This window comes from Erythrolamprus reginae, chromosome 2 (genome assembly GCF_031021105.1).
Source record: "Erythrolamprus reginae isolate rEryReg1 chromosome 2, rEryReg1.hap1, whole genome shotgun sequence".
Classification (NCBI taxonomy): Eukaryota; Metazoa; Chordata; class Lepidosauria; order Squamata; family Dipsadidae; genus Erythrolamprus; species Erythrolamprus reginae.
Window position 1 is genome coordinate 238,937,433 of NC_091951.1, and position 22,977 is coordinate 238,960,409.

Genomic DNA, 22,977 nt, shown 5'->3' on the forward strand with positions numbered 1-22,977 from the left:
AGTAGATGGCACACTCTGGATCTCATTAGAGCGCTTAGGATCTATATCCAACGCACAGGACCTTTTCGGAGGTCGGAAGCACTTTTCGTAGCCTATCATCCCAGAGTCATGGGTACCAAGGTGTCTTCAACAGTGATAGGCCGTTGGATCAGAGGGACTATCTCTAAGGCCTACGAGTCGGCCTCCCTCTCAGTTCCAAGGAACATCACAGCGCATTCCACCAGAAGCGCAGCCACTTCGGCCGCTTGGGCGACTCAAGCCCCGTTGGAGGAGGTCTGCAAAGCAGCCACATGGGCCTCGCCAAATTCCTTCATCAGGCACTACAAGATTGATTCTTACGCCTCAGCGGACGCTGCCTTCGGCAGAAGGGTACTCCAATCCGTTATCTCTCACGATAGCAATCTGACCCCACCCTAGGGACCAATCTATTGGGTATGTCCCATGTGACTGCTGGACCCGCTCCTTCAGTACGGAGAATAGGCGTTGATTGCTTACCTGAACGCCTCTTCTCGTACGGTGAGCGGGTACAGCAGTCACTTCCCGCCCTTGTTTGTGTCTTTTCTATTTTCTATCTTCTGTAACCTTTTTCCTCTAACTATGAGGGTTGAACACTAAAGAGCTTCACATCTGAGCCTAGTCTACGGATTCGCGAATTCTGGGGAAGGGGCGGATCCAGCAAGCTTTTTTAACACTAGGCTCAGTTCCACCGGATTGGACATGAGCAACCCATGTGACTGCTGTACCCGCTCACCGTACGAGAAGAGGCGTTCAGGTAAGCAATCAACGCCTATTCTATATGTTCTGTTTGGGAATGCTGAGAAACAAAACGTCTCCTACGTTTTACTTTCGGGGGATGCCTTATATTAGGCAATTCTATGAAATCTCTCTTATGTCTTACTTTCAGGGGTGACTTATTTTGGGGGAAACAGGATATCTGTGCATCCATTTAACCACACTTTTAATGGGAAACAGGTGCCTGTTTCTCTGACATTAATATTTGCACTGTTCTATGCTCTTCTCTCCCTCTGCTTGTCTCAGAGAAGCCTCTCCTCTCTTCCGTCTCTCTTTCTCCGTCCCCTTGTTTTTCCCTGTTGTATTTTTCTTTCTCTCCGTTTCTCCCCCTCCTCCTCTTTTTTTCTCTTTGGTGCAGCTCCAACCGTCTCCTTTCCCCAAGGCTGCGGGTTGTGCCTGGAAGTGCCAACCAGCTGGAGCCACACAACACTGATCCTGGGCATTGAGCAGAGCCCTGATAACACCACTGCTCCAGCTCACTCTTCCACAGGGCACTTCAGCTCAATCCCTCCCTACATTTTTACACTTTTTTTAACAGCATGTGTGCTCTGGCTAGCTGATTTTTGGCTTGCGTGGAAGGTCTGGAAGGGCGTTTTTGGCTTACAGAGAGTTTCCGGGGGCGGGGGATGCCGTTTTCACCTTCCCCAGGCTCCAGGAAAGCCTTGGAGCCTGGGGAGGGTTAAAAGCGGACCCATTGGGCTCACTGGAAATTGGGAAATGTGAGCATGGGGGGCGGACCAGAAGTGGAGGGTCTCATGCACATGCATAGGGTGCATGAGGGGCATTGAATTATGCACATATGTGCTTTTGGCACCCGAAGGGAAAAAGGTTCACCATCACTGCCCTAGAGTCTCCCAAGCCATAACTACTGTATTAGGTTACATGGTTATAGTTTTAGTCCGGCAAGATTCTGTCTATTAAGTGTAATCAAATAAGGATCTGGATTTGAGTGGATCTCATCGTCTCTGGGGTTTGGGCCTGAAAGGTTTTTTAATCATCTCATTTTCTTTTTAGGTGGCTTTGCTTTTGTATATGAAGCTCAGGATCTTGGAAGTGGCAAGGATTATGCTTTAAAGGTAATTATCTTATTTTGGAGGATTTTTATTTATCTGCTATTTTATTTATTGTTGACTTTATTGATGGTAACACTGTGAATAGCAAATACGGTTAGTCCTCGATTTTACAATAGTTCATTTAGTGGCCATTCAAACTTACAACGGCATTGGAAAACAATGACTTATGATCTTGTTTCACACAACCATTGCAGCCTTCCCATGATCAGGTGATTTACATTAGGATGCTTTACAAATGATTCATATTTATGATGGTTGCAGAGTCCTGTGTTCATCATAGCGACATTCTGACAAAGTCAATGAGGAAACCAGGTTCACTTAACAACTGTGTTGCTAATTTAACAACTGTGGTGATTCGCTTAAGAAATGTGGCAAGAAAAGTTGCAAGTCTCATTTGACAAATTTCTCATTTAGCAGCAGAAATTCTGGGCTGAATTGTAGTTGTAAGTTGAGGACTGCCTGTACAGCAGTTAAGAACAAATCAGTTCCAGAATTGACTACCGTATTTTTTGGAGCATAAGACGCACTCTAGTTTTTTGGGAGCAAAATAGGGGAAAGAATCTGCTTACCAGTTATTCAGCATCTTTAGCATATTATTTTATGTCCAGGTTAGGGCTTTAAAAAAACTTTATTCGGAAAGAGTAACAATGAAAGATGCACCTTTTTCCTCCCTAAAACTTGCAAGCCAGTAAGAGATGGGAACATTGTTAGCCCTGGTTTAGGGCTGGAAAGAAACTTATTTGGAGCAAGTTAGAGCAAAGAAAAAAAGCCCTGGAAAGTCTTAGGGCTTGGAAAACATTCTTTGCAGAGAGTAACATTGAAAGAGCTTGCAAGGTAAATATAAGATTAAACTCTTATTTGAGGAGAGGAAAGCAAGAATAAATATAGCAATTGCATTAGCAATAGAATTTAGACTTATATAGCGCTTCACAGTGCTTTACAGCTGTCTCTAAGCAGTTTATAGAGAGTAAGCATATTGCCCCCAACAATCTGGGTCCTCATTTTACTGACCTTGGAAGGTTGGAAGCTGTGTCACCCTTGAGCCTACAGTCCCTAAAGGATTGTGTATGAATGTTAAATACCGTTACCTGCATACTTGAGCCTTTCCTACTAATAAAGAAATAATAACCAGTAATGGAACCTAGTGACCACATTTTGATTTCTGATAGCATGCAGTTTCATGTATTGAGGTATTTTTAGCAATAACCCAGATGATTTTCAGCTGAAAATTAAGATTCCTGTGAATTTGCACAGTGAAGCCAGGATCCAACCAAAACCTGTGGATTAATTTCCACACTTGATTTCATCTAAACCTGGAGGCCATGCATGATAGCACTTAGCAATTATATACCACTTTACAGCCTTCTCCAAGTAATTAACAGAGTCACCATGTTGCCCAAAATAGTTTGGATCTTCATTTTATTGATCTCAGAAGGATGGAAGGTTGAGTCAACCTTGAGCCAGTCAGGATCAAACTCCAGGCTGTGGGCAGAATTACAACAATGCATTCTGAGCACTGCGCCACCACAATTCTTGAAATCAGTGATATGAGATAGATAGATAGAATTCTTTATTGGCCAAGGGTGATTGGGCACACAAGGAATTTGTCTTTGGTGCATATGCTTTCAGTGAACATAAAAGAAAAGATACATTTCTCAAGAATCATGAGATACAACACTTAATGTTTGTCATACGGTACAAATAAGCAATCATGAAATAATTAATGTTAATATAAATTGCAAGGATACAAACAACAAGTCATAAGTGGGAGGGGATGGGTGATAGGAGCGATGAGAAGACTAATAGTAATAGTAATGCAACCTTAGTGAATAGTTTGACAGTGGTGAGGGAATTATTTGTTTCGCAGAATGTATTGGTCTTCGATTTACATGCAAAGTTTGTGTGAGCTGATAATTTATTTTAATATAATTATAAGAGAAGGGTACAATTACTATTGTTTGGAAACAAAACAAACACACCAACAAAACAGAAAAGAAACCAAAATGTTTCTCTTTGTGATCTCTTTTTTTTCCCTGGCAGAGATTATTGTCCAATGAAGAGGAAAAGAACAAAGCCATCATTCAAGAAGTCTGCTTCATGGTATCCTTCTGGAGATAGGTGAAATTATATTATGCTTCGACTGTCAAATCCTGGTTTAATACGTTAGGATATAAAAGTGGCTTCTTTTCTATTGTATTGGCAGTTCTGTGTTAGCAAAAACTTCAGAAGGATTTAAGGGTAGTGATTTCTGACAGTCTCAAAATGGGTGAACAGTGCAGTCAGGCGGTAGAGAAAGCAAGTAGGATGCTTGGCTGCATAGCTATAGGTATAACAAGCAGGAAGAGGGAGATTATGATCCCGCTATATAGAGTGCTGGTGAGACCACATTTGGAATACTGTATTCAGTTCTGGAGACCTCTCCTACAAAAAGATATTGACTAGTCTACAGAGAGGGGCGGCATACAAATTTAATAAGTAAATAAAATAAATAAATAAATAAATAAATAAAATTGAACGGGTCCAAAGACGGGCTACAACAGTGTTTCCCAACCTTTTTTGAGCCGTGGCACATTATTCATATTTTCAAAATCCTGGGGAACATTGAGGGGGGGGCAAAAAAAAAGTTTGGACCAAAAAAAATCTCTCTCTTCCTCCCTTTTGCTCTATTTCTCCATCCCTCTTTCTCTCTCCATCCCTCTTTCTTTCTTTCTTCCTCTCTTTTGCTCTCTTACTCTCCCTCCCTCCCTCTGTCTTTCTCTTCCTCCTTCCCCCTCTCTTTCTCTCTCTCTCTTGCTTTCTCTCTCTCTCTCTCTTGCTATCTCTCTTTCTCTCTTACTCTGTCTCTCTTGCTATGTTTCTTTCTTTCTCTCTCTCTCTCGGTCTCTCTTGCTATCTTGCTTTCTCTCTCTCTCTCTCTTTCTCTCTCGTTACACCATGCTGAAAACAGCAGCATCGGGCAGTAGCCGGGGAACAGCTGCGAATGGGAGCTCCAGGTCGGAGGCACCGGCAGTGCCCCGCCCAGCTGGAGCTTCCCTAAGAGTTTCGCGGCACACCTGACCATGTCTTGCGGCACACTAGTGTGCCGCGGCACACTGGTTGGGAAATGCTGGGCTACAAGAAGGGTGGAGGGTCTTAAGCATAAAACGTATCAGAAAAGACTTAATGAACTCAATCTGTATAGTCTGGAGGACAGAAGGAAAAGTGGGGACATGATCGAAACATTTAAATATGTTAAAGGGTTAAATAAGGTCCAGGAAGGAAGTGTTTTTAATAGGAAAGTGAACACAAGAACAAGGGGGCACAATCTGAAGTTAGTTGGGGGAAAGATCAAAAGCAACATGAGAAAATATTATTTTACTGAAAGAGTAGTAAGTAGATCCTTGGAACAAACTTCCAGCAGACGTGGTAGATAAATCCACAGTAACTGAATTTAAACATGCCTGGGATAAACATATATCCATCCTAAGATAAAATACAGAAAATAGTAGAAGGGCAGACTAGATGGACCATGAGGTCTTTTTCTGCCATCAGTCTTCTATGTTTCTATGCTTCTTCACCAGAGCAAAACGTCTGTTTTATATTTACTATCTGAAGGTCTTTCAAACAGCTCAGAATTTGAAACCCAGGTTTGTCTGCAGCTAAAATATCAGTTAACGATTGTATTCCAGATTGTTTTGCTGCTCATATGACAAGAAAAGCAGAAGAGGCAGAGGACAGAACAGCTACTCTAAATGGGATCTTTGATTAAATATATAGAATAGCAAATTTGTTTGAAGTTGTAGTTGCCTCAGTTCTACCTCCCTCCTAATTTGTGTAAATTAATCCTGGTTTAAAACTCTTACATTCTTTTGAAATATTATTGTTACATCAGAAATGCTTTTTTCTGTCCTTTTCTCTCTCCTGCTTTAAATTATGCATAGAATGTGGTTAAAAGTTGCATACTAATGTTAATTGGATAAATTCAATGTAAGCCATTCTTAATCGCATTGGAGGCAGGAAGCACACTTGCCAAACTTTGCCAATAATAGTGGAATGCAAAATCCATTGAGTTTTCAACATCCTGGGCTGGGTGTTCCTGACCATGGTCTCTTGTTCAGAATTGGAATTATAATCCACCTGAGTAAACTGTAATTCTACTGCATGCCTGCAAAGAGGTTTTCCAAATAAACAAGAAACTTTGAAACCTTAATAGACACTTGATCCAGAAAAAACTATCTGGGCATCCAAACATTGTCCAGTTCTGTTCTGCTGCCTCCATTGGAAAAGAAGAATCGGATACTGGGCAAGGGGAGTTTCTTCTGCTCACAGAACTTTGTAAAGGTAAAGTTGTTGTTGTTGTTGTTGTTGTTGTTGTTGTCTTTTTGTGGAATCACCTTGGCTTGACAGCCTCATTCACTGACTCAGCCAGGCTGGCTCTATTGAGACTCAGGCAATGTTTTTTAGAACAAAAATGTTTAGTATCAGCAAAGGGTTCTAGGGCTGCTACGTATTTTGAACAAAATATATAGTCTTCAGTATCTGGAATTTGAAACTTAATTCCTTCCTTTTCATTTCTGACATTTCTTGATTCAAGCAATATTTTAGAAACAGAATGAACAAAAACATTATTTTAAGGGTAACAGAGGAATAACCAAGTAACTCTTCCCCATTTCAGGACTCTGGATTTTAATTAATGTTTTCATTGCCTATTAAAATTTTCTGACTAATTATTTGGTTTGACTAAGATTGATGAATATGTTTATCTCCTCCTCCTCCTCTTTGTCCTAGTGTCAGACATGAAACCAATGCAAAATTAAAATTACTTTTTTGTTTTTTGTTGTCAGTGTGTTTTCTTTTTGTCTTAAAAAACCCCCAATAAAAATACCTTTAAAAAGAAATAAAATGACATTTTTTTTAAAAAAAGTTCTCAACTGAGTACAAATAAGAAAAGAAAAACTTTTATAAACATTTTACATTTCAAAACTTGCCATTTTTCTCGCCAAAAGAACAATAGGCTAATGAACCAAAAATTGTTCAGTATTTGGTCTTCCCTGTTTTCCCTTTGTTTATGAGATTTTTATCCTTTACTTTACAAGTAAATCAAACTGGCAAACACATCTAGTCCTCCTACTTTCTCCTATTTCCCCCACAACTACCCTGTGAGGTAGGTCGGATTAAGAGAGACAATGATTGGCCTAAAGTCACCCACCAGGCTTTACAGCCTAAGGTAGAACTCCTGGTTACTAGATCAGCACCTTCACTACTACACCATACCTCACTGCACCAAACCTTTACAAAGGCTGAGTAATGATTGGAGTGTACTGCAGTACTTGTTTGCAGTCTATTATCATACAAAATAATGATAGAGTGCATTGAAGAAAAGAAGTACTGTGTTTTTTGGAGTATGAGATGCACCTTAGTTTTGGGGGAGGAAAATTGATGGTGGGGGGAATCCATCTACCAGGTATTCATCTGGCTAGCATCCTAAGTCTGGTCAGCACATTATTTTATCCCCTGGTTAGGGATGAAAAAAACCCCTTTTTTGGAGGGAGTAGCAATGAAAATAAAGCCTGCAAAGACAAGGCTGGAAAAAAAACTTCTTCAGAGTAGCAATGAAACAATCCTGCAAGCTGGGAAGATCATTAGCATCTTGTTAGGGCTGGAGGAAAAAAAAAATGCAACATTTGGAGTATAAGACGCACCCGAATTTTCAGTTTCTTTTAGGGCGGAAAGGTGTGTCTTATACTTCTAAAAAGATGGCATATAGCTAAGGTGTTGTTGCAAGGTGGAGGATACATTGCAGGAGACTTATTTCTGCCCAGCAAAATCCCAGAGTTGGACCGATTTGCACATTTTTCTCCTCCCTTTCTAATGGCACATGGAGCAGCATACAATGTATTCACTTGCCATTAACGCTGGGCTCATCACACAATCTCAGAATGATCCAAAACACCTGAGCTTCAACTCTTACCTTAGAATATGCTAAGAAAGTAAAGGGATCTGGGGGTGGGAGAGGGTATTTATCTGCCTCTGTTGTCTGTCATCAAAATTAGCATTCCCGTTGCCTTTTCCCTAATGTGTGTGTGATTCATGGATTTTATGTTCATAGGGCAGCTGGTGGAATTTTTAAAGAAAGTGGAATCGAAAGGCCCCCTCTCGTGCGATACAGTTTTGAAGATATTTTATCAGACTTACCGTGCTGTGCAACATATGCACAAACAGAAACCCCCTATTATCCACAGAGATTTAAAGGTAAGGAACCCATGTTTCTCTACTCCTTATGAGATTGAAGCAGTGACACTTTGAGTTACAGTGGGCTTGAATTTGGCTGTAGCAATCTGAAAGGTAAAAAGAGTAAAAAGTAGAGGTTGCCTGAGAAGTTTAAGCTCATTTTTTGCTGAAAGTTTCCCCAAACCTGCACATTCTTCATGAGCAACTTCGAAAGAGTCAATACTTAATTTTTTTTTAAAAGGAGAGGAGACAAAACCGTACACCTATTTCAGAACTAAAAAGTGGAAAAACTTTGAGAGTTGGTCTTATGTATAAAGTTCACTGCAGAAAGAAACAGTGCAGAAGCTGACTACAGATAGTAAATACTGCCATATTTTGTATAACTTGTGGAGTTCCAAGGGATTTTAATTGCAATATGATTATACTACAAGGAACAGGTGACTTCCTTTGTCCTTTTGACACCTTCTAGTTCCCTGATTCCCAGGCAATCTGACCACTTTCTGGAAGTTATCCTAGCACATCAGCAGAACCAGGCTGGAAAGCCTACCTGGAAAATAATTGCCAGTATATCTTATTTGTTAACATTATATACAGTAGTGTTGACCAGGACTGAAATGAGACCTGGATTTAATTTTTCCCCTTGATTGGATAGTGAGCAGATAGAAATCGATGCTTAAAGAGTTTCATTTAGTGACCACGCAGAGTTACAACAGCACTGGAAAAAGTGACTTATGATCATTTTTCAAACTTATAACCATTGCAGTAGCCCATAGTCACGTGATTTATATTCCGACCACTTGACCACTGGTTCATATTTATGATCATTGCAGTGTCCCTAGGACATGTGATCCTCTTTTGCAACCTTCTGACAAGCAAAATCCATGGGGAAGCCAGATTCTCTTACCAACTATGCTAATTTAAGAAAGGCAGCAATTTGGTTAACAAATGCCCTCATCACCTCGAGGTTCGACTACTGTAACACTCTCTACATGGGGAAGAGTGTTCGGAAACTTCAGATTGTGCAAAATGCAGCTGCGAGAGCAATCATGGGCTTCCCCAGGTATGCCCATGTTACACCAACACTCCACAGTCTGCATTGGTTGCCGATCAGTTTCCGGTCACAATTCAAAGTATTGATTATGACCTATAAAGGCCTTCATGGCATCGGACCAGAATATCTCCGAGACCGCCTTCTGCCACACGAATCCCAGCGACCAGTTAGGTCCCACAGAGTTGGCCTTCTCCAGATCCCGTCGATGAAACAATGTCGTCTGGCGGGACCCAGGGGAAGGGCCTTTTCTGTGACGGCCCCCGACCCTCTGGAACCAACTCCCCATGGAGATTAGGATTGCCCCCACCCTCCTTGCCTTTCGCAAACTCCTTAAAACCCACCTCTGCCGTCAGACATGGGGAAATTGATTCCCCTTGGCCATTTCCACTTTACGTATGGCTTGTATGAGATGTATGACTGTTTTTATATTAAGGGTTTTAAATTGTTTTTAACTATTAGATTTGTACTGTTTTGTTGTTGTGAGCCGCTCCGAGTCTCCGGAGAGGGGCGGTATACAAATCAAATCAAATCAAATCAAATAAATAAATGAAGCAAGAAAAGTCATAAAATGGGAAAAAATTCACTTAACAAATGTCTCACTTAACAATATAAATTCTGGGCTCAGTTGTGGTTGTAAGTTGAGCACTACCTGTAACAGAATTAGAAGGAACTTTGGAGGCGTCTAGCCCAACCACCTATTAGCATCCCGGACAAATAGCTGTTCTATCTTTTATTGAAAACCTACAATGATGGAGCAACCACAACTTCTGGAAGGAAGCCATTCTACTGATAAATTGAACTCACTGTCAGAAATTTCTCCTTAGTTCTAGGTTGGATCATTTTTAAAAATCTTCCATCCATTACTTCTTGTCCTGCTCTTGAGTGCCTCTTCTTTGTGACAGCCCTCAAATATTGGAAGATTGCTATTTTGTCATCCATAATTCTTCTCTTTCTCTCCTCTCCTCTCCTCTCCTCTCCTCTCTTCTCTTCACAACAACAACACAGTTGGAAGGGACCTTGGAGGTCTTCTAGTCCAACCCTTTGCTTAAGCAGGAAAACCTACACTATTTCAGACAAATTGTTATCCAACATCTTAAAAACTTTTAAGTGTTGGAGTATTCACAACTTCTGGAGGCAAGCTATTACACTGGTTAATGGTTGTAACTGTAAGGAATTTTTTCCTTTGTTCTAAGTTACTTCTCTCCTTGATTAGTTTCCACCCATTGCTTCTTGTCCTGCCTTCAGGTGCTTTGGAGAATAGCCTGACTCCCACTTCTTTGTGGCAACCCCTGAGATATTGGAACACTGCTATCATGTCTCCCCTGGTCCTTCTTTTCATTATGCTAGACATACCCAGTTCCTGCAACTGTTCTTCATATGTTTTAGCCCCCAGTCCCCTAATCATCTTTGTTGCTCTTCTCTGCACTCTTTCTAGATTCTCAACATCCTTTTCACATTCTCTTCTCTTCCTCTCCTCTCTTCTCGAAACCAAACATACCCAGTTCCCAAAACCATCCATCATATGGTTTACCCACCTAAGTTCAAAGATAATTGTTTGATTAATGGTTAATATTATATGTAAATATATGTAAAAGAGAATTGTCCTAAAAATGTGAGGTCCAGGTATAGTTATAAATGAAGAGGCAATCACCATCACGATCTCTGGAATATTTAAAATTTATTTAAAACTATTAAAAAATTACTGAGCTTTCGTCAATCCCTATTGACTTCATCAGATGCTACTTCAACTGGTCATTGTGTGCGTAAGGGGCCCACACTTTTTCTTCCCTCCTATAATTAGCTTGGTTTTTTTCTGTCTTATTCATGCTGGCAGTTGGGATTTCTGTTGGCTGTCTCCAACATTCCAACTGCCACAAATCTAATAAATAAATAAATTTATTGCTATTTTCTCCCTCATTTCGAACACATTTTGCCCATGGTCTTGTGGTGGGTCTACGTTGTTCTTCACCCCCTCTGTCTTCCTCTTTCTGTTGCCCTCCTGGTGTGCTCTTTTCGTTGAGGTTTATTATACCTTCATTGGGCTAATCTCTATCCTTTGGGGAATAAATAAATAAAGAAGAAACTTTCCTGGAACTCTATTCAACTCTAATGATCCATTCCCTTTAAGTCTTTGACGGTGTCTTAATGCCTGGTATGCTGGTGGTATCTCAATGTGTCTATTAAGCGAGTTGTTGTTCGAAAACCAGGCTTCTTTCAGGAGATGGCCTCCTTTTGTTTCATCACAAGCCACCACTTAGAAGTTAAACTCATGATCCTGCTCCTCCATATGTGCCCAAATCTGGGAGCGCTGTTCCTGGCATTGGACCGCTAGTTTGTGTTCGTTCACCCTAGTTTTTAGTCGTTTTGCCGCTTCTCCTATATAGTTTCTCCTGTTGCGGTTTACTTTCAGTTTGTATCTGTTGTGTGCTTGTGTGTTGTTGTGGTTGAAGCTGAAGTAGTGTTGACAGGAAGGACATTGTAGCAGATGATTTTATGGGCTACGCATATGTCGTGTTTAAGGCAATGTAGTTCTAAGCTTTCTAAACCTTGGATTGTAAATTTTGGGGGTTTGGGGAAGAAACCACAGTCAAGGTAGTCCATTAAATGTTCATAGTCCATCAGTGATTTCTGTAAATTGGTTATGATGCTTCCTAAAAGTCTTTCCTGGTGAAGTCCAACAAATCAATGATTTTCTGAAAACACTGATGTAGCCCTGGATAAGCACGCCACACAGTTATGGTTGCCCTTAAACTACAGGCAGCCCATCTTGGCCCAAAAATTCTACTAATCCTTACGATGTCAATATCAAGTTCTTTGGATATTTTGTCAAGTTTAATTTTGTTCTTGTTGGATTGATGAAAAAAATGGAGCTGATGATATTTGGAAGCTCTTTTGCTATTCTAGTGCTCACTCCAGATTTTATCCCAAAGCATAACACTGGGATCATTAGAGCAGAATGCGATTACATTTTTTTTGCAGGTAATCCTGCATAAACCCAATCTGGAAGAAAGATTTCTTTTTCAGGCTCGAGGGACTTGCTGCTTTCTCCAAGTGCAAATGAGATGGCTGTAGTGCTTGGGATGTTGTGGTTCTTGGGATGGATCATCCAAGAGTGGCACTTCTGATGGTGGTGTTGTGCCAGTTTGGGTTTCTTGGCCAATAAAACCTTTGTTGTCTGTTTCCTTTGATCCTTCCAGGTTAAAGCCACTACTGCAAAAGGGGAAAAAAAGGAACTTTGTTAGCTGAGGACACAAAATATAAAGTCTCACAAAAAGCTCAAAAACCTAAACACACAATTTTAGAGGGGCGGCATACAAATCCAATAAATAAATAAACACAAATGGCTCATTCCTGCAACCAACGTAACACATTGAAGAGATTTAACAGAGTTGGAAAAAGAGACCTTGCAAGGTCATTTAGTCCAGCCTCCTGCCTAAGCAGTATTGCAAAAGCTATAAATAGTGATGTCTAACAAAACAAATAATCCCTAAACAAAAACTCCAAGTAAAAACCGGAGAGGGGGCGGCATACAAATCTAATAATTAAATAAATAAATAAATAAATAAATAATTAAATAATTCAATACATCAATAAATCAATAAATTAATTATTTTGGGATTTTTTTAAAGTTACTTGCCCAATTGAAGGAACAAGGCAGGCAGATTCAGTTGCTCAACGAGGAGATGGATTGCAGGTGGGAATCCAGATAAAGCAAGGCAGGTGTTGCGACCAGCGGCTCAGGATTCGGTCTGAAGAGCGAAGATAAGCAAACTGGAGCCTGTGGGAATGTGGGTGGTCAGCTGGGCTGCAAAATGTTTTAGATGGCTTTGTCTAACAAAAAGAACAAGAAAACCCTAAACATACCCCCCCACCCCATTTTACTATTTTTCTAAAGCAGAAAAAAAGTTACTTGCCCAACTGAAGGAACAAGGCAGGCAGATTCTGTTACTCTCTGATGAGATGGATTGCACAGTTGATCGCTGAGAAGATGGATTGCAGGCTGCAATTGATACAGAGGAAGATACCTATTGCAAGGGGTTCAGGATTCGATCCAAAGAGCAAGGTAAGCGAAGGTGGAGGCTGGGGGGAAAGGAGGATGGTTAGCTAGGCTGCAATAGATTTTAGATGGCTATGTTAACACAAAAAAAATTCCTTAAAAATCCAAGTAGAAACCCCTCCCAACTTACTAATATTCTGCTTGGAATGGATCATCCAAGAGTGGCACTTCTGATGGTGTTGTTGTGCCAGTTTGGGTTTCTTGGCCAAGAAACCTATCACTGTCTGTTGCCTTTTTATCCTTCCCAGTAAAAGCTATTACTGGAAAAGGGAAAAAAAGGAGCTTTGTTAACTGAGGACACAATATTAAAGCACACAAAAAGCTCAAAAAGCTCAAAATACAACTTTAAACACACCCAAGAACACAACTTACTCATTCCTGCAACCAAATTAACACATTGAAGAGATTTAACAGTTGGAAGAAGGGACCTTGCAAGGTCATCTAGTCCAGCCCCTGCCTAGCAGTATTGCAAAAGCTTTAAATGGCTATGCCTAACAAAGGAAATCCTAAACAAAACTCCAAGAAAAAAGACCCTGCCCTATTTTCTATTTTTTAGAGCAAAAAATGAAAAGTTAATTGCCCAGTTGAAGGAACAAGACAGGCAGATTCAATTCCTCTCCAAGGAGATGGATTATACAATTGCTGGACACGGAGATGGATTGCAGGCTACACTCCAGACAAAGAAAGGGCAGGTGTTTTGACCAGCGGCTCAGGATTCAGCCTGAAGAGTGAAGGTAAGCAAGCTGGAAGTTAGAGGGAAGGTAGGTGGTTTGTTAGGCTGCAAAAGCTTTTAAATGACTATGTCTAACAACCCCCCACCCCCAAAAAATCCTTTAAAAATCACCAAGAAAATCCCCCACCCAATTTACTAATTTTCTAAAGGAAAAAGAAAAAATGTTACTTGCCAAATTGAAGGAACAAGGCAGGCAGAATCCATTCCTCTTTCCTAGGAGATAGATTGCAGGCTGTAATCCAAATAAAGCAAGGAAGGCGTTGCAAGTGGTAGCTCACAATTCGGTCTGAAGAGCCAAACTAAGCAAGGTGGGGGGTGGGGGGGGGGAAGGTAGGTGGTTAGCTAGGCTGCAAAATCTTTTAGATAACTATGTCTAACCCAAAAAAATTTCCAAAAAAACCGCCAAGGGAAAAAAACCCAATTTACTCTTTTTCTAAAGGAAAAAAAAAGTTACTTACCCAGTTGAAGGAACAAGGTGTCCGGGCGAGGCGAGGCAAAGCAAGTACCTGTTCCTGTTCCAAGAGAAGTGTCAAGAGCAGAATCGTGAACTGTACACCACTTCACTAAGGCATCTGACACTGTCACTCATGAAGGTCGGTGGTGCATCAAAATGCTTTCAACAACACTTGCAGGATCGTACATAGCAAGCTTTGCAAGATGTAGGACTCCTGGTTGAGTACCAAAGCAGAAGAAATCCAGAGGTTCCAGAGAAATGATGTTAAACGATTCTATGAAGCCCTCAGATCCATGCATGGACCTCAGCGCTCAGGGAGCTCCCCTGTACTGGACACAGCCGGTTCAGCTCTCATCACTGAATCGACCCTGATTCTATAGTGTTGGGCCCAGCACTTCCAACCTGTATTGAACCGCCCATCTTCCATCAACAATGAGACGATCGGCAGAATGCCCCAGGTGGATATCAACCACAGTGTGCTCCTTTATGGTGAGCTGTCTAAAGGAAAGCGGTCACCTGGGGGACAAAGGAAGCGTTACAAAGACATATTGAAAGCCCCCTTCAAGTCCCTCGATATTGACACCAACCTCCTGGGAAGCCCTGGCACAAGGTCAACCAACGGGGCGCATGCTGATCCACCCAGGCGGCCAGACATCTGAGGCCAGAAGAACATTGAGAGCAGTAGAGAAGCGAGCACTCTGCAAAGCCAGGGCTGCAAAGGAAATAGCTGTGACAGTGGTGCCCACACATATCTGCCCAACATGTGGCAGAACATCTCGTGCCCATATAGGCCTTATTAGCTGGACACATTGTATACAACCCACAACCCATTAGAAGTCAAGGTCCTCCTCGAACGCGATGGACGAACATCACCTGTGAAAGCCCTCGGAGGTAAGAAAGTTTTGGCAGTGGGACAGAGGGTTAGGGTTAGGGCAATGCCTTGACTCCTGATGGGAGGGGGAGAAAGCTTTTGCAAGCCTTAAGCTGAGAAGGATATCTACCATAATTTCTTACTTCCGAGGGCTTTCGTAACCAAATGTCTGGTGTTTTCTCTCTGGGGGGGAGAAAACAAAGGGGACAAAGATCAAAACCGCCATGACCCATTTTACAAAAGGGGGCATGTGGAGGCTCCAAGAACACTTCCAGCTGGCCTGCCAAGGGGTTTGGCCTCCCAGTGGGACTGCTCTAGGTCATCTATCCTTTGACACAAGCAGATGCAGAAGCAGAGATATCTTCCCTCTGCAAGTTTTTTAATCTGGGAGATGTTACCTACCCTGAACACTGGCACTTTCTTCCTCTGATGGCTCCTGAGATGAGAATGCAAATATTATATCTATTGGCATAATTTCTTGGCAGGGTGTCTGCCATTACAGTGGCGAGGGGGCCTTACCAGTTCTGTAGTGGACTCCAAAATAGGGGAGAGCCCTGGAGTCCATCTTGTGGGGATCTCCATCCTGGGGAGAGAACGAAGGGCCTGAGTCATTCTTCTGTTAGCCAAAGTAGAGGCAGAGGGTAGAGATGCCTCCCCATTTGCAAACCTTACTCCTAGCCAACTTCTTGGGGACTTCAGAGTCCCTCAGCTGAGAGGTAAAGTATGTGATTAGCTAGGCTGTAAAAGCTTTTAGAGGACTATGTGTAACCAAAAAAAAAAAATTCCTAACACCGCCCCTTCCCCAATTTACTCTTTTTTTAAAGCAAAAAAACAGTTACTTGCCCAACTGAAGGAACAAGGCAGGCAGATTCTGTTACTCTCTGATGAGATGGATTGCACAGTTGATCGCTGAGAAGATGGATTGCAGGCTGCAATTGATACAGAGGAAGATACCTATTGCAAGGGGTTCAGGATTCGATCCAAAGAGCAAGGTAAGCGAAGGTGGAGGCTGGGGGGAAAGGAGGATGGTTAGCTAGGCTGCAATAGATTTTAGATGGCTATGTTAACACAAAAAAAATCCTTAAAAATCCAAGTAGAAACCCCTCCCAACTTACTAATATTCTGCTTGGAATGGATCATCCAAGAGTGGCACTTCTGATGGTGTTGTTGTGCCAGTTTGGGTTTCTTGGCCAAGAAACCTATCACTGTCTGTTGCCTTTTCATCCTTCCCAGTAAAAGCTATTACTGCAAAAGGGAAAAAAAGGAGCTTTGTTAACTGAGGACACAATATTAAAGCACACAAAAAGCTCAAAATATAACTTTAAACACACCCAAGAACACAACTTACTCATTCCTGCAACCAAATTAACACATTGAACAGATTTAACAGTGGGAAGAAGGGACCTTGCAAGGCCATCTAGTCCAGCCCCCTGCCTAGCAGTATTGCAAAAGCTTTACAAAAGAAATCCTAAACAAAACTCCAAGAAAAAAGACCCTGCCCTATTTTCTATTTTTTAGAGCAAAAAATAAAAAGTTACTTGCCCAGTTGAAGGAACAAGACAGGCAGATTCAATTCCTCTCCAAGGAGATGGATTATACAATTGCTGGACACGGAGATGGATTGCAGGCTACACTCCAGACAAAGAAAGGGCAGGTGTTTCGACCAGCAGCTCAGGATTCAGTCCGAAGAGTGACGCTAAGCAAGCTGGAGGCTGGAGGTAAAGTAGGTGATTAGCTAGGCTGTAAAAGCTTTTAGAGGACTATGTGTAACCAAAAAAAATATAAAATCCTAACACCCCCCCTTCCCCAATTTACTCTTTTTTTAAAGCAAAAATAAAAAGTTACTTGCCCAACTGAAGGAACAAGGCAGGCAGATTCCATTGCTCTCCAAGAAGATGGATTGTACGGTTGCTCTACGAGGAGATGGATTGCAGGCTGCAATCCAGACAAAAGGCAGGTGTTTTGACCAGCGGCTCAGGATTCAGCCTGAAGAGTGAAGGTAAGCAAGCTGGAAGTTAGAGGGAAGGTAGGTGGTTTGTTAGGCTGCAAAAGCTTTTAAATGGCTATGTCTAACACCCCCCCCCAAAAAAAAATCCTTTAAAAATCACCAAGAAAATCCCCCACCCAATTTACTAATTTTCTAAAGGAAAAAGAAAAAATGTTACTTGCCAAATTGAAGGAACAAGGCAGGCAGAATCCATTCCTCTTTCCTAGGAGATAGATTGCAGGCTGTAATCCAAATAAAGCAAGGAAGGCGTTGCAAGTGGTAGCTCACAATTCGGTCTGAAGAGCAAAACTAAGCAAGGTGGAGGCTGGGGGGGGGGGAGGAGGTAGGTGGTTAGCTAGGCTGCAAAATCTTTTAGATAACTATGTCTAACCCAAAAAAATTTCCCAAAAAAACGCCAAGGGAAAAAACCCCAATTTACTATTTTTCTAAAGGAAAAAAAAAGTTACTTACCCAGTTGAAGGAACAAGGTGTCCGGGCGAGGCGAGGCAAAGCAAGTACCTGTTCCTGTTCCAAGAGAAGTGTCAAGAGCAGAATCGTGAACTGTACACCACTTCACTAAGGCATCTGACACTGTCACTCATGAAGGTCGGTGGTGCATCAAAATGCTTTCAACAACACTTGCAGGATCGTACATAGCAAGCTTTGCAAGATGTAGGACTCCTGGTTGAGTACCAAAGCAGAAGAAATCCAGAGGTTCCAGAGAAATGATGTTAAACGATTCTATGAAGCCCTCAGATCCATGTATGGACCTCAGCGCTCAGGGAGCTCCCCTGTACTGGACACAGCCGGTTCAGCTCTCATCACTGAATCGACCCTGATTCTGTAGTGTTGGGCCCAGCACTTCCAACCTGTATTGAACCGCCCATCTTCCATCAACAATGAGACGATCGGCAGAATGCCCCAGGTGGATATCAACCACAGTGTGCTCCTTTATGGTGAGCTGTCTAAAGGAAAGCGGTCACCTGGGGGACAAAGGAAGCGTTACAAAGACATGTTGAAAGCCCCCTTCAAGTCCCTCGATATTGACACCAACCTCCTGGGAAGCCCTGGCACAAGGTCAACCAACGGGGCGCATGCTGATCCACCCAGGCGGCCAGACATCTGAGGCCAGAAGAACATTGAGAGCAGTAGAGAAGCGAGCACTCTGCAAAGCCAGGGCTGCAAAGGAAAAAGCTGTGACAGTGGTGCCCACACATATCTGCCCAACATGTGGCAGAACATCTCGTGCCCATATAGGCTTTATTAGCTGGACACATTGTATACAACCCAAAACCCATTAGAAGTCAAGGTCCTCCTCGAACGCGATGGACGAACATCACCTGTGCAAAGAGAAACAATCTGTATAGGCTGGAGGTGGGGTAGGTGGGCCAGAAATGCTGACCTGAGTAGCGGGAAAAGCAGGCATTTTTTTTTTTAAAGGAAAAGTAGTGAGTGAGAAAAATGGCAAGCAGGTGATTGAGTGGACATGGGAGGAAGGGGCATACAGACCTACCGGTACATCCGAACTGGTCCAAACCACGAGCATTTCACCCCTGGTTCATGGGCAGAAGGCAGTTCCTCATCATCATCACTAACCAGCTGGCATCTATATATGTGTGCCTCCCCACGTGAACCCTCAGGGCTGCCCTGCTCCAGCTGTTGTTTCAGCCAGATCCTTCTTGGCAGGCTGCTCTCAGCCACTGACAACTCACCTCTGGAGGTGCCTAGGGCTGGTTCCTCCTCCAAGCTGACCTCGGCATTCTGATGCAACTCCCGTGGGAGGAATGAAAGGCTATTACTGGTACCGCTTTGCTCTTTCTGGAGCTACATGTAATGGTTTTACACTCTTCCCAGGTAGCACATTGGACTCCTTCCTATCTGAGGGGCTCATCTTCTGGCATCGTTTTCCTGGGGTTTTCTCCCTAAGGGTACTGGAGAGGGCTGCCAGTTCCTTCTCCAGTAGACCACATTGTGTCAGCTTCCTCCATTATGACCTGACTTGGGTGGCCCTGCACAGCATGGCTCATTGCTTCATTGAACTTCACAAAGCAAAGCATTGATCCCTGAAGACGGTGAAATACATACCTTTAATTCCTGGAGGAGGCGCTCCAGGCTGTCTACGGTGTCCTCCTCCAAGTTGCTAACGTCTTCCAGAGTGTCCTCTGGAGAATCCTGTGAACGACAATGATCACACTTCTCATTTAGGACACCAGTCCCTGCTGCTTTGTGGCAAAGGAACCAGTGGCACCAGAGCTTTGGGGGATGTGGCTTGCCTAAGTACCTTCAAGCAAGGGCCGGGTGTCCCCTTTGCTCTGCTGCCCAGAGCGCTCCAGCACAGCTCGCTCAGGTTAGGAGAACTAACTAGGGGGATTCCATCCCTCCTCAACTGAGAAGACTTTGTCTTACTTACCCAAGGGCTGGAAGAAGATCCCTTCTCAATCGGTGACTCAAATGAAGCCAGGTCTGCGCCACTGCTGCTCCCTGAGCCCATCTGTGCTAATGGTGAAAGCCCTCGGAGGTAAGAAAGTTTTGGCAGTGGGACAGAGGGTTAGGGTTAGGGTTAGGGCAATGCCTTGACTCCTGATGGGAGGGGGAGAAAGCTTTTGCAAGCCTTAAGCTGAGAAGGATATCTACCATAATTTCTTACCTCCGAGGGCTTTCGTAACCAAATGTCTGGTGTTTTCTCTCTGGGGGGGAGAAAACAAAGGGGACAAAGATCAAAAGCCGCCATGACCCATTTTGCAAAAGGGGGCATGTGGAGGCTCCAAGAACCCTCCCAGCTGGCCTGCCAAGGGGTTTGGCCTCCCAGTGGGACTGCTCTGGGTCATCTATCCTTTGACACAAGCAGATGCAGAAGCAGATATATCTTCCCTCTGCAAGTTTTTTAATCTGGGAGATGTTACCTACCCTGAACACTGGCACTTTCTTCCTCTGATGGCTCCTGAGATGAGAATGCAAATATTATATCTATTGGCATAATTTCTTGGCAGGGTGTCTGCCATTACAGTGGGGAGGGGGCCTTACCAGTTCTGTAGTGGACTCCAAAATAGGGGAGAGCCCTGGAGTCCATCTTGTGGGGATCTCCATCCTGGGGAGAGAACGAAGGGCCTGAGTCATTCTTCTGTTAGCCAAAGTAGAGGCAGAGGGTAGAGATGCCTCCCCATTTGCAAACCTTACTCCTAGCCAACTTCTTGGGGACTTCAGAGTCCCTCAGCTGAGAGGTAAAGTAGGTGATTAGCTAGGCTGTAAAAGCTTTTAGAGGACTATGTGTAACCAAAAAAAAAAATTCCTAACACCCCCCCTTCCCCAATTTACTCTTTTTTTAAAGCAAAAAAACAGTTACTTGCCCAACTGAAGGAACAAGGCAGGCAGATTCTGTTTCTCTCTGATGAGATGGATTGCACAGTTGATCGCTGAGAAGATGGATTGCAGGCTGCAATTGATACAGAGGAAGATACCTATTGCAAGGGGTTCAGGATTCGATCCAAAGAGCAAGGTAAGCGAAGGTGGAGGCTGGGGGGAAAGGAGGATGGTTAGCTAGGCTGCAATAGATTTTAGATGGCTATGTTAAGACAAAAAAAAATCCTTAAAAATCCAAGTAGAAACCCCTCCCAACTTACTAATATTCTGCTTGGAATGGATCATCCAAGAGTGGCACTTCTGATGGTGTTGTTGTGCCAGTTTGGGTTTCTTGGCCAAGAAACCTATCACTGTCTGTTGCCTTTTCATCCTTCCCAGTAAAAGCTATTACTGCAAAAGGGAAAAAAAGGAGCTTTGTTAACTGAGGACACAATATTAAAGCACACAAAAAGCTCAAAAAGCTCAAAATATAACTTTAAACACACCCAAGAACACAACTTACTCATTCCTGCAACCAAATTAACACATTGAACAGATTTAACAGTTGGAACAAGGGACCTTGCAAGGCCATCTAGTCCAGCCCCCTGCCTAGCAGTATTGCAAAAGCTTTAAATGGCTATGCCTAACAAAAGAAATCATAAACAAAACTCCAAGAAAAAAGACCCTGCCCTATTTTCTATTTTTTAGAGCAAAAAATAAAAAGTTACTTGCCCAGTTGAAGGAACAAGACAGGCAAATTCAATTCCTCTCCAAGGAGCTGGATTATACAATTGCTGGACACGGAGATGGATTGCAGGCTACACTCCAGACAAAGAAAGGGCAGGTGTTTCGACCAGCAGCTCAGGATTCAGTCCGAAGAGTGAAGCTAAGCAAGCTGGAGGCTGGAGGTAAAGTAGGTGATTACCTAGGCTGTAAAAGCTTTTAGAGGACTATGTGTAACCACAAAAAAAAATTCCTAACACCCCCCCCTTCCCCAATTTACTCTTTTTTTAAAGCAAAAAAAAAGTTACTTGCCCAACTGAAGGAACAAGGCAGGCAGATTCCATTGCTCTCCAAGAAGATGGATTATGCAGTTGCTCTACGAGGAGATGAATTGTAGGCTGCAATCCAGACAAAAGGCAGGTGTTTTGACCAGCGGCTCAGGATTCAGTCCGAAGAGTGAAGGTAAGCAAGCTGGAAGTTAGAGGGAAGGTAGGTGGTTTGTTAGGCTGCAAAAGCTTTTAAATGGCTATGTCTAACAACCCCCCACCCCCAAAAAATCCTTTAAAAATCACCAAGAAAATCCTCCACCCAATTTACTAATTTTCTAAAGGAAAAAGAAAAAAATGTTACTTGCCAAATTGAAGGAACAAGGCAGGCAGAATCCATTCCTCTTTCCTGGGAGATAGATTGCAGGCTGTAATCCAAATAAAGCAAGGAAGGCGTTGCAAGTGGTAGCTCACAATTCGGTCTGAAGAGCAAAACTAAGCAAGGTGGAGGCTGGGGGGGGGGGAGGTAGGTGGTTAGCTAGGCTGCAAAATCTTTTAGATAACTATGTCTAACCCAAAAAAAATTCCAAAAAAACCGCCAAGGGAAAAAAACCCAATTTACTATTTTTCTAAAGGAAAAAAAAAGTTACTTACCCAGTTGAAGGAACAAGGTGTCCGGGCGAGGCAAAGCAAGTACCTGTTCCTGTTCCAAGAGAAGTGTCAAGAGCAGAATCGTGAACTGTACACCACTTCACTAAGGCATCTGACACTGTCACTCATGAAGGTCGGTGGTGCATCAAAATGCTTTCAACAACACTTGCAGGATCGTACATAGCAAGCTTTGCAAGATGTAGGACTCCTGGTTGAGTACCAAAGCAGAAGAAATCCAGAGGTTCCAGAGAAATGATGTTAAACGATTCTATGAAGCCCTCAGATCCATGTATGGACCTCAGCACTCAGGGAGCTCCCCTGTACTGGACACAGCCGGTTCAGCTCTCATCACTGAATCGACCCTGATTCTATAGTGTTGGGCCCAGCACTTCCAACCTGTATTGAACCACCCATCTTCCATCAACAATGAGACGATCGGCAGAATGCCCCAGGTGGATATCAACCACAGTGTGCTCCTTTATGGTGAGCTGTCTAAAGGAAAGCGGTCACCTGGGGGACAAAGGAAGCGTTACAAAGACATGTTGAAAGCCCCCTTCAAGTCCCTCGATATTGACACCAACCTCCTGGGAAGCCCTGGCACAAGGTCAACCAACGGGGCGCATGCTGATCCACCCAGGCGGCGAGACATCTGAGGCCAGAAGAACATTGAGAGCAGTAGAGAAGTGAGCACTCTGCAAAGCCAGGGCTGCAAAGGAAAAAGCTGTGACAGTGGTCATCTATCCTTTGACACAAGCAGATGCAGAAGCAGA

At 43.0% G+C, this 22,977-nt stretch overlaps 1 protein-coding gene across 2 annotated transcripts in view; it reads left to right on the forward strand.

The window, feature by feature from the left end:
• Positions 1-16,233, forward strand: part of LOC139162205 (cyclin-G-associated kinase-like) — a 48,231-nt gene extending 31,998 nt beyond the window's left edge. Inside the window, exons 2-9 of one of the 2 annotated variants that reach the window (XM_070742312.1) lie at positions 1,807-1,868; positions 3,906-3,965; positions 6,071-6,185; positions 7,954-8,096; positions 13,025-13,189; positions 13,740-13,917; positions 14,356-15,261; positions 16,066-16,233. In XM_070742312.1, coding sequence (XP_070598413.1) covers positions 1,807-1,868; positions 3,906-3,965; positions 6,071-6,185; positions 7,954-8,096; positions 13,025-13,048 — 404 coding nt within the window. In that variant the 3' untranslated portion in view covers positions 13,049-13,189; positions 13,740-13,917; positions 14,356-15,261; positions 16,066-16,233. The remainder of the gene's footprint in view (positions 1-1,806; positions 1,869-3,905; positions 3,966-6,070; positions 6,186-7,953; positions 8,097-13,024; positions 13,190-13,739; positions 13,918-14,355; positions 15,262-16,065) is intronic. The other variant, XM_070742311.1, reaches the window with a different exon arrangement.
• Positions 16,234-22,977: the final 6,744 nt, after the last annotated feature.